This window comes from Xiphophorus maculatus, chromosome 23 (genome assembly GCF_002775205.1).
Source record: "Xiphophorus maculatus strain JP 163 A chromosome 23, X_maculatus-5.0-male, whole genome shotgun sequence".
Taxonomy (NCBI): Eukaryota; Metazoa; Chordata; class Actinopteri; order Cyprinodontiformes; family Poeciliidae; genus Xiphophorus; species Xiphophorus maculatus.
The window spans coordinates 15,035,317-15,047,334 of NC_036465.1; the positions used below are offsets into that span (position 1 = coordinate 15,035,317).

General features: G+C 35.1%; 1 protein-coding gene across 9 annotated transcripts in view; it reads left to right on the forward strand.

Annotated features, from left to right (window-relative positions):
• Positions 1-12,018, forward strand: part of LOC102221589 (protocadherin-11 X-linked-like) — a 169,807-nt gene that overhangs the window by 83,133 nt on the left and 74,656 nt on the right. Inside the window, exon 6 of one of the 9 annotated variants that reach the window (XM_023328645.1) lies at positions 11,345-11,429. The exons of 4 other annotated variants lie outside the window; for them this stretch is intronic. In XM_023328645.1, coding sequence (XP_023184413.1) covers positions 11,345-11,383 — 39 coding nt within the window. In that variant the 3' untranslated portion in view covers positions 11,384-11,429. Of the gene's footprint in view, positions 1-7,913; positions 8,002-11,341; positions 11,430-12,018 lie in introns of those variants that run through there. 4 more of the 9 variants (XM_023328649.1, XM_023328647.1, XM_023328646.1 and 1 more) reach the window with 4 other exon arrangements.

Here is a 12,018-nt window from a genome sequence, read left to right on the forward strand (position 1 = left end):
TTAATACATGGGCTGTATCTCCTCGACGCATCGACCGATCTGCACCAGATTTTTTGACAGTCGTCGGGGAGCGCTGCCGAACGCATTCACGCGTGTCGCCTGGTGGATGGGTGTGGAAAATGCGCGACAGCTTCTGCGGTGGCTAGCGGGCGGCGGTGCTGGAAACTGCGGCGGAGCTTCTGCGGTGGGGAGTTGGCTGCGGCTCTGGAAATCGTGCGAGAGCTTCTGCGGTGGCTGGAACCCCCGCGGTGGCCAATAGGCCGGAGCGGCGCTTGCTGCGAGGGCCGCCCGAGGCTGCTTGCAGCTTTAATTGATTTTGTTTCCACTAGCAACCAAAGATGGTGCCATTTTCCTTCAAATAGTAATGTTTTTAATAAACACACACATTTGTGTTTATTTAATATATATATGTTTTAAAATAAAAGTTGATGAAGAGGCAGGCGTTATGAATGATGTAAGCCGAGTGGTATACATTTTTAGAACATTTGTATCTGCTGTACTTAGTTAACCAGCAAGACAATTATTGTTATTGCTCATAAGGTCAAAATTTCCCTGACAAGTTATATTTTACCACATGGAATATTTAACAGAAATTAGCCTACTGTGATCCTGAGATGTGGGTGACAGCTTAGTCCAGGACACTGCTAGCACTGAATATATTTGCTAGCACTGCAGTGATTATATCAACAAATTCACTGTCAAATATGCTGACAAAATACTAAATCCAGACACTATTTCTTCAAATAAGTAATTACACTGCCTGATATGCATACATCATTGACAAGCACATTGTTTATACACAGGAAAATCAGTGTGCACACAAACCCTTAGATGCATATAATTATTTTTTCTGTGTGGTTTCAAGAGATAAAGACTTCTAACACAGCATCATAGTTTTATATTTTGAGACATGAGGGAGACAAGACAGACATTTTTGCAGATATTTGGACTCCGAGGACCAGTGTTCGCTCATTTTGTGGCTTGGACCAACAATCTTCTGCTCTTGGCAAATGCTGTGATCATCTCAAAACACTGACTAGTGTCCAGCCATCATTTTAGCTTTTTGGTACAGTTAAAGGCATTTTTTCTACCTCAGTTTATGATGTTGAAACTGGTATACTATCGGACAAGTTCTTGCTCCAAGCTGAGCACGCATTTTGGGAGTGATGATGCACAAAAGCTGCTTTACTACCTAGAGAAAAAATAATTAAATGGTATGTGACTAAATATCTGGTTGTTAAATATGTTATATCACACTAAAGTGAAAACAAGAAATAATAAAAGTTTAAAATAAATAAAAAGCAGAAGGAGAAAGTAAACCTTATAAATACTATAATTTTTTTATATTTCATTTATTGTATGCATCTTTTTCTCCCTGTTCATTTAGTTTTTGTACCCAAGTCTACAAAGATAATGAGAACGGGGGCATGTATGCATTTGTTTTTTACGTTGCTTGACACTTTAGCCATTAGCTTGGAGTAAACAGACAGATACATGCAACAGGCTGGAGTGGCACCTTATTACAGTGTGTACAGATCACACTCTTTAAGTATGCGAGTTGTGCTGGAAGAGTTGCTGTTCTGCATGAACAAACTGTGTGACCCGGAGAACATATCTTGTGAACCGATCATTTCAACGTATTGATCACTGGCAGATGTGATGTCAAAAGTACAATTTTTCTATAGCCTAATTAAAGAACCTTATTACTGCCATCTTTTACCTTTCAAATTGTTCTGTTTCTGCCTGGAAATATAGCAAATTCACCTTAGAGTCCCTGCTCCTCACTTGTCCTGACTTTTGTTATATCTATCCATAACAAAAGTGACAATCAAGAAGTTAATGTTAAACCAACACAGATCCCTAAGTGCAATGCCTTGTATAACACTTTTGTCATTTTGCATAGTTGTTCTGTTTTGCTGCCGATTTAGTTCTGGAGGATTATTATTAAGTATTATTATTAAGAAAAAATAAAAACGTTTCTCTTTTGAGAGGAAACCATTGTTTCACAGCAGTTTGTAAAAGTAGTATGCATGAGACTATTGAGAAAGCTGCACAGTTTTCAGTTTAGCACAGATCCGGACTAATGAAGCTTTTTGCTTGTTAGAAATAACCAAAAAGCTTCGAGGTAAACCCCAGTCGCACACTGTAGACATTAACTACTGCAGTCATGTTTTGCTTTTAATCCTGTTTCACATAACTATTTATTTAGGCAAAATGTATTTTAATAGCTGATTCATTTGGTCTTGAAATGATACAATGTTAACAGGCTGGTGGAAGGAAAGTCAGTTCAGCCATGATAGGATTTTGTCTCGTAATCCTATATCTTTTGCATGAGAGTTTGTTTGACTGCCAGGTTCTGATTGTGGTGATTCTTAACTTGAAAATTTAAAGTACACTTCTTGGGTTTTATGAGTGTTATGCATAGAGTGAGATAGCTAGAGGTCAGCTGCACAGGAAGATGTTTTAGTAAGTTTGCTTCTGGCATTAATATTAATATTAGGTAATAACATTAAATTATAAGAAGGTCAAGAGATCTTGATGTCAGATTCACAAAAAAATCTACTTTAGCAATTATGTTTCTGGTTCAACTAAACTCTACTTGTGGGCTTTTAATCTTTGCTTGTGTGCATGCAGTTTTTTACTATAATTTACTTTAGTAGAAAAAACTGCAGGATATAGAGATATTTGGTGCTTTTACCATGGTTACAACATTTTTTCACAATTGTTTCTTGTGGGGGAAAACAGTAATGGGCAACTGCATGCAGAATAATTGCAGAACTGACTGGCCACTATGAATTTTTTTTCAAGTAGATTCAATTATTTTACCAACATTTTCAAATGTTAAATGGTAATCTTAAGAAAAAGGGTTGATGTATCTTGGTTTTATCTCCTTGCCTCTTCACACATCTCCAGAATTCACTAAGAATTTGACTTGTTTGTTTAATAGGCCATATCAAAGACTGTGCACAGTTGTATCTGTTACCTTTGGTAAGCATTCTGTCTCTGACACAGTGTGCATTTAAATGAAGTGATTGGGTTAATTTTCCCTTATTGGACGGGGACAGGGCATTAAATTGAAATCGATCCACGGAACCACAGATTTTGTGTTTTTTTGACTACTGCATCAGTGGAAAACTAGGCAAAACAAAACATTTTTTTAACCCCTCTAGTCAACCTGAAGATGTGGTAGGAATTCTGTATGTAGGAATTATTTTGATAATTTTCAAATTTTCATTTCAAAATTACTGTAAGAACCATTAAGAAAGTATCACTGTTCAATTGAAATAATAAAAGTTCCATAAACAATATAAAAATTTAACGTGAAAAAGAAAAATCTGGTTTTTTGCTATTGCTCGTTTTGTTTTCTTCAGCTGTAACAGTGATTACATCTAATCAGTCATTTTTTTCCTCAGTATGTGTGTAGTTGAATATGAATGAGTAACAAATCTAACAAGTATTATGTCAGATGTCAGTGGTGATGTTTGTTCTGTGTTCTCCAGATCTCCTTCCAGAGTCAAAAACGCTCCAGAGCTTCGCAAAATAGGCCATATATGAAAATGTGTAACGTATAATAAGATATGTTATTGCATAATAGCTGTTTAATGCTAGGCCATAATAAGCAGAAATTCTAAATCTTACATTATAAGCATAGAACATTGTTTTTTTTTTTAACATTGTATAATTTTCTTTTGTTTCAGAAATGCAACCCTCAAAATTTCCACTTTAATCACTTTCTTCCTAGATTTATTTAGATGTTTATTGGTATCAGATTTGGTTTATATTTAAGAATTTTATGTGAAAACAATGATAAAAAATAATTTAAGATGCACTCTGTAGTACATAAACTGATACATATGATCCACAGTTCAGAAAAAAAAGAGACTTTGGCTTGACCTCATTCGGTTTTTACTTTTGTTTTGCTTGGCCAATAATGACAAATGCACTAAAAGAACAGCATTCTGATTCATTTTTGTGTGCATGTGATTAGTTTCCTTCTCTTTTAAAATAGGTGTGCAGTTTTTACAGACTATAGTGCTTTAATCTTTTTTTTGCATTTTAATAAATTAAGAAAAAAAATCCATAGACAAATGGATACAAAAGAAGAAATAATAACCAATAAGAAAAATTTAAAAATCAAACATGGTAAATAAATAGCTTTAGAGTGTAAAATGTTTGAGTTATGAATGTAGCATTGATCATAAAAAAAAACTAAGGATTCATAGATGTGGTCTTGGAAGAAACTTTCTTGTAATGATTTTATTCATGAGCAAAGTTTTGTTCAATGCCTTCACGTTTCAATTATGTATCCTCGGTCTTTTTTTCCCCCCCTTCCTCCCATTATAAATCAGTGAAGCGCTGTGTGCTGACACAGATGCCCCTCTTAGTTGTTTGTGCAAAAATAAAAGTCTTTCTTGCGTTCGATGTACATTCTTTTGGAATATGTTTTCATATCAAAACCAATGACTGTCTCTGGCCCAAATTAAGAATGAATACCATTATTCAAGACCTGTAGACACACCTGTTTAAAGCCCTACTGTTTTAGGCAATCAATGTATTTGTCTTTGCATAATTATTTTGAAGCTAATTCCACAAATAGAAAAGTGGACATATTCATTAATTTCACAATATACAACACTTGTAGCCACCTCTTTCTTTTTATTTGGTTGCAAAAGACAAAGAATATTGGTTAAATTCATTTCAGATCTTTGAAATACCTTTCTGCAAGGGGAAAAAAAAGGGGAAATTGAAATGATGACAGGAAATTTGAATTTTGAAATGATTATAACCATGTAAGCTCTCAAGGCAAGAACAAGTTGCATTGCTCAGGATATTTTTCTCGCCCTCTGCTTTTGCATATTTCACACAGGCAAAGTCTTTAGAGATGCAAGTCATACTGAGAGAATTTGACTGTGCATGCTAAAAAGGCATAAATACAAGAGGAAAAAAAATATAACCAACAGATGACCTTATTATGCTCAGTATGTACCAAGCAGTTGCAGTATTGCCTCTATTTGTCATTATTACCACCTGCTATAACTGTGAGTGGGAGGAATATCAATTTGACAAAGACGGCCTCTGACTAAATGTTAAGGAGGCCCCCTGTCACGTGAGACGCATCCCTACTGTTCTGAGTGGGTAGATATAGTTGTGTTTTACTACTTATGGATATTCAATGGGAGAGCACAAAGCGGGTATTGCTGTAATAAGGCATTTACCAATGCAGAACAGCGCTGTGCACGGTGAGAACATATGTTAATGTGTTTGACTATGGCCAGAGAAACAGCAAGATATTTGGGCAAAAAAAGAACACATGGGACAGACATCCCGCAGCATACATTTGTACCTTGTACCAAAATATTTCTGATGCATAGCGGTGGAAGAGAGGCTAAAATAACTCTGCCACTGAGGAGGACTTTGTTCTAATGACGAATCTCAATTTAGTAGGACAGGCCTACTTCGAAACAGACAGAAAAACTCAACATATTTAATGTCAGTGTGTGCGTTTCAAGTAGGAATATGTCTTCCAGTGTTCAGATCATTTATCATTTACAGGATTCAAAATTGTTTTCGTTACCTCATTAGAAGTCACCATTGTAAGAGAAGAAGTAAAACACAATGTGTTTTGAAATCTTGTATTAGATATTAAGTAAGCTTAGATTGAAATGAGTTTTCACAGACGTAGATGATAAAATGTTTTGAGGAGTTAAAAATCTACTTTTGTACTGCTAGAACAGTGAAAGCTTGTGTGGGTTTGTGATATTTTTAATCATCTACATAAATCTTGTTCTTTGTTGGCTTTTTATATATATTGGGAACACTGAATATTAGTGTGGATATAGTTTAGTGATAGAAATAATTAAATATATTAAATTAAAGTATTCCTGAAACTAAGTAAGAATATTGTGAATACTTATATTCATAATTCATTTAGTATCTGTAATCTTTGAATGTAAAAGCAGCAGCTCTCCGTTTCCAGTATTACGTGAGAGATCTAATGTTAACCATGTTATGAGCACACGTTTAGATGGTTGTAGTTTACCATATTGCAGAAAGTCATTATGCTGCTGTTTTTACTCCTATGACAATGCCGTCTTTGGCAAATTAAAGCGAATGTATTTGTGTCACAATTTAGTTTTTTTTTCTCAACCAATCTCACTGTTTAACATACAAATCTTCTTTTTTGGTTAGAAATACTCAAAAGATTGAAAAGTGGTGCACAGTGTTTATGTAAAGCATTTGAGAATGGACAAACACGTTTAGAAAGTATATTAATTTTAAAATGTTTTGTTAAAACCTAAACTTTATTAATATCCCATCAACAAAATTTAAGTTCCGTGTACAACGATATGCTGTTGAGACAAAGTAAACCCACAGACCATATTCTTCATGCAGTCTACATGTACAAAAATATTGCAAATATTTAACTGTGGATTTAATCTTGTAATTTAGAAAAATGTCAGTTTAATGCAGGAATTCATTAAACATACAAATAAAGCTAATCCTAAATAAGACCTGTCAGCTTTGCATTCAAGAACTGTTATTTTCAGTCATTATTAAACTATTATCACTTCGTGTTGCATCCTCATTGGAATTTATAATGGGGCCACAGACATTTGGATTGTTAATTTTTCAGAAGCTTTGTGAAATCTTTATGCCTGTGGTAACATGTGAAAAATGACAGTGAATACATTTTGAGACCCAGATGACTTCCACTGAATAACATTACAGCTAACATCTGTGTGTTTAAATTTAAGACAGAAGCAACTCCCTCTCTGCAGGAGATCAGTCCCATGGATGTTTCAGGAGTCATTAATCAGTATCATCATTGTGCTTTTTGTTTGTCACTGACTGACAGTGAGACAGACTCTTTGCTTCAAACATGAGCTTGCGATTCAGTGTGTCACTGCACATCACAATCTATGGACAATACCTCTGTCAGTCTGTATGAAGAACACTGTCAGATATTTCAGTGGGAGACGGATCAAACAGATGAACAATTCACAGTGCTGCTGAATCTTTTGACACATCAAGTGGGCTACCCATCCTCTTTTCCATATTTCCTCCTTGATAGTACACTTAGTGATCACTTTGTTCTGTGCACCTCCCTGTTTAATGCAGCTTTCTCCGCAGACACTGAGTCAAGCTGCTGTGACTCACTGTATACACAGCCAGGACAAGTAGGGGTTGAGCAGTTCAAACATTTCTGGTTAACTGAGCATGTAGTTTGACATAATTGAAAGATGTATTTATCTTTATTCCACTTACATAATGGCTTCTTCTTAATTTATAACCAGATGTAAAACATTATCAACAATGGCAACACTTGCTTTGATTAGCTTTGTTCAGCTTGTGCAAAACTGTTGAAACTCCTAATATATACAGGGACAACATTTTGATTTGTGACATGTTAAAGTGTTTTTTATTATTATTATTATTATTTTATTTTGTTTTTTTTATTCAATTCATAATTCAAAGACTGGAAAAGATTTTGCTTTCATCCATGTTAATGTTTCATGTCATAACAAATTTACCATGAACATAATATTTACCCACAACAACTTCCGTCTCTGCCGGAGGAAGGAAATGGCTCATGATCCAACTAAGCTGATTCAGTTTAGCAATGGCATCATATCAGTAGGACTATTATCATCTGTTGTGATGATGAGAGGACAAGAGATGAATTCAATAAATCCACACTAGATTGTCAAGTGTTAATCACCCTGAACATTAAAAAGATCTCCTAAGCTAGTCTCACCACTTAAAAAGATCAAAGTAAAGATTCCTAAAAAAAAAATACAATGAAAGGAAAGACTAAATTTAAATGTAAAAAGGAATTCCTTTAAAGTCTTAAAACCTACAGAATCATTCAGAGGCGTTTGCACAGTAGTCTACTTTTTTTTTTTTCTTTACAGGTTTTGAAAGATGCTCACCCTGCGGTCTCGGCATGATAAATCCCTGGACTAAGACCACCTCTACTGCTGTAATACTCCTGCTTGCTGGGGCGGGTGTATCAAAATGCTGACACTGAAGAACACCTTGTTCCTCTCAAACAATTTCATGAACCTGCATTATTTGACACCCTGAGAATAAGAATTTCGGTGGTCCCCCACTTGGCTAATTGGACAGCGGCAAAGGGTGTTCCATTCTAACAGCATTTATTCCCCACTGGGATTCTCTGACATAGATTTCTATTTAGGATTATATTATATTTCTATTTAGGATACACAATTAAGTGGTTTATCCCTGTCGCATCGTTTCTTTCAGGACAAATCGCTGGCTCACCTTCTGCGCGTCTCACAACTATTTTCTTAATCTTTTGAAGCTATACATGTTGCACATGTTCACTAACATGGAAAGAGATGGCCAATTGTGACATGCCACAGCAAAACCAGTAACAAGTTGCAAGTGCATGAGCAGAGAAAAACAAAACAGACAAAAAGAAAACCTTAATTTCTGAGAAAATAGTGATTTTGTGTTTTCTTGCTAAATATACTAGTTGAGGTCATGAAGAAAGCATGACATACTTTAAATAGCACTTTTGGAGGTTGTAAAATATGTATGTGAATTCAGCTTGTCTACAGAGAAATCTGAGCTGTTTTGAGGTGCTTAGGGGACTCACAGCTGATTAACTTTAATTAATGCTTTGTTTTGCAATTCACACACTTTTGTTATTGGTTTTGGCCAACAGGACAACAGACTTTCTGAATCTGCAAATAACTCAAATTAACCTTTTTGTGAGAATTGTCCCTGATTTTGTCATGGCCAGTCCGGTTTGATTAATAGTGCAATATTATATAAAATATATTATAAAAATGCAATAGTTCTACTTATGTAAGAATTAACAATAAGTAAATGTGTAGTTGGACTTGGTAAACTTTTTTTGTGTGTATTACAATAATCGTGTTAATATAAATAAATAAAAGAACTCAAAATGATACGGTAAATTTTGGATACTGCATTTCCCATGTCCTAACGGTCATATATACTGTAGATGTTTCAAAATATTTGACTTTAATTGTACTAATCTTCATTCAAAGGTATTCTTTCTCTACATCAGGATAAACTAGGTATTTGAGGGTTGTTTTTGTTTTCTTCTAACAATATATTTTAAATTGACAAAAGTTAATTATTTTAATACGCACCAAAATAAAGTGACACATTAACAGGCATATGGTGTGAGGCAGTAGTTTGGCTGCAGACTACTGTCTCCAAGGAGGATTTTTGAGAACAATGATGACGCTTTATGAGCCCAAGTGTTTAGGCATCACAGCTATGGCAGATTCAAGCATTCTTAGACATGTATGATAAAATACAATAAAACGCAGGGTATGTTTTTAAATAAAATTAAAACAGATTATAAAGCTAAAAAAAAAAAAAAAAGATTTTACACAATATCCTCTCCTCCTCTGCTCCCACACACTTTAGCATTTATTAATAGAGACAGCAAACATAATTAGAAATCATCCAGCATGAGTTTCTAAAAGTATGATAAAATACCACAATTTTCTGTATTTAGACGACAGCAAAACTGAATAACATGATTGAATTGCTTTTAAAGAAGATGGCTTTCCACATAATTTATTTCGAGAGTGTTCCCTTAACAAGCAAAAAACGAAAGATGGGTAGGACTCTTTTTAAATCATACAAATTTTGTTGGTGTTTTTGCAGCTAGAAATTTTTAAATTAGTTAATTTTGTCTATTCTGTAAAAAGGTAGCAGCAACAGATGGGGAAGAGCAGGAGAAAACTACATCCATGCTGCACTTTCTCTGGGGTTTTATTAATGGGAAATTAAGCTCCATGAATATTATGACTGAAAAAGTTTGCAGTTTTAAGCATAGCTTTATAAAATCTTGGTGTACCTTGAGTGCAGTAACCAGCCTATGTATAAACATATCAGAAGAAAGTAGTTCACATAATCAATTGCTTTAAGAATAAAGGTAAAGGTAATTTTATTCATATAGCACATTTTCAGCAACAAGGCAATAGAAAGTGCTTTACAGGAATTAAAAGGAAATACAAACAAAATACCAAAAAAGAACAAGCAAAAAATAAATAAAATAGAAAACAATAAGTTGAGATTTAAAAATTTAGTCTATGAATTAGGGTCAACATGGTCATTAGGGTTCAGTGTTACTTTTTCTTAGAAAGGACTAAGTGTTTATCCTTAATATCCTTAATTGAAGCCTGAATACAAGCAGTAAAAAATCTCACATTTTGATTTGTGCTTTGCATATTTATAGTAAGTTTTTCTCTATAAATACAGCAATGTTGTTGGCCAGGCTCGACTCTTCATTCAGATGATGTCGTGATTTCAAGATGATTCCACAAAATTTTGTTTCCTCCAATGACACATGTACTCCCCCATATCCGAGTCCAATAAAACACTTTAGTGATGAAGTGAAATGAAATGTTCACAGAATACGAAAATCTAGAAAATATGAAAAACTAAATGAAAAAAAAAAAACCTACATCTCCTCAATTTTTCATAATGCTTCAAAAAAGGAGGAAAATAACATAGAGCTGAATAAAGGTTCTGCGTGATATTACCCTTGATGTACCTAATAAAACTGTCAATGAAGATATTTACAATACTGCTAAAGGACTACGGTTCAGTCATTTACCACTGGCTGAAATATTCATTCCCTTACTTGGCTTCTTAACTTTGAAACCATGACATCCTAAATTTGCATAGTGGTAAAGATCAATGTAGCTCTTAGAGAATTCCATGGCACTTATTCAAAACAGTTCCCCTTTTCTCCCCCTGTGCAGTCTGTAGCAAAAAAAGGGTGAACAGGCAGTGAGTGATGTGGGTTAAGAAAGTCAGACGCCTCCTTAGTCGTAGTCAGCCTCAGAGGATTTTGTCATGTTTCTTCACTTGGTAAAGTACCAGCAACTCACCCCACATCACTACTGAGTCAGTGCCTGTTTTTCACTATTTGATGCTGTTTGATGTCTGGTGAGATGTGAAACATTAATAGTAAGGCAAAAAAAAAAATCTGTAAGACTAGTGTGGAGTTTTATATCCTCTTTTAGCGCATGAGTGACTTAGGGTAGGTGATAATTGTTGAGTTAGATGTTGCTGTGTTATGAAGGATGTCCTTCAAGCTGTTTCCTGATTTTCAGGGGACAGCTTGACAAACCTCACTTTGAATTTGGCTGAAAGCATGTCTAATTGAATTTTGATACGTAATTAAATCAAGCAATAAATCAGCCCAGATCCCACTGCAACTGACAATTCAAGACTCCTGAGCACCAAAAGCTAATTATGATGAAGTTATTATCTTGGCCAAAGGGAGTTCTCTGAATTGCTTCCACCCTGTATTGTGTGTCTTTCCTAGTAGTACATACTCAACCTTGAAGAAAGGGCAACTCTCGCATGATAGGACTGACGGATCCCATAAAAGTTGCCTGCGTGGTTTGTAATGTGTCCTGGCTGACACGCTATCCCATCTCAAAGCAGGTGAGTTCTTTGCACTGAGAAAAGAGGAATTTTTACGGCATCACATATTAACGCACCAAGGCGAAAAATAATCGTATCTGTTTGCTGGGAGCAATTAGGCCTGGGTGTAATTTCTGTCAATAATCCCTCGATGTGTAGGAAGTGGCTTTATTGATTTACCATGGATTTAGAACCTCATCCTCATCATCTGTTTCCCAGTCTCATATGGTTAATCAATTACATCCCCTGTGATTTGAGCATGCCTTCAGACGCCGCGCTCGGCGCATGTAATCTCTTGACATAGGGTATTAAATGAAGTCTAATTATAACTTTGCAGCTATGTGCCACATCACACTGTTTTAATACCTTCACTAAGAAGACAAATTGGTGCGTCAGTAAATCAAGGTGTTTCAGTTTGATTCAGTACTAAGTAACATTTAAGTTTCTTGCTAAGGCCATCACTTGATCCTTGTAAATAAATATGCATGAAAGAATAAAATATGTTTTAATGATCTATCTGCATAAGAGCGGTCCTGCGTATTTGAGGAGGGGAAAAAGGTGTAATTTTCCACCTCC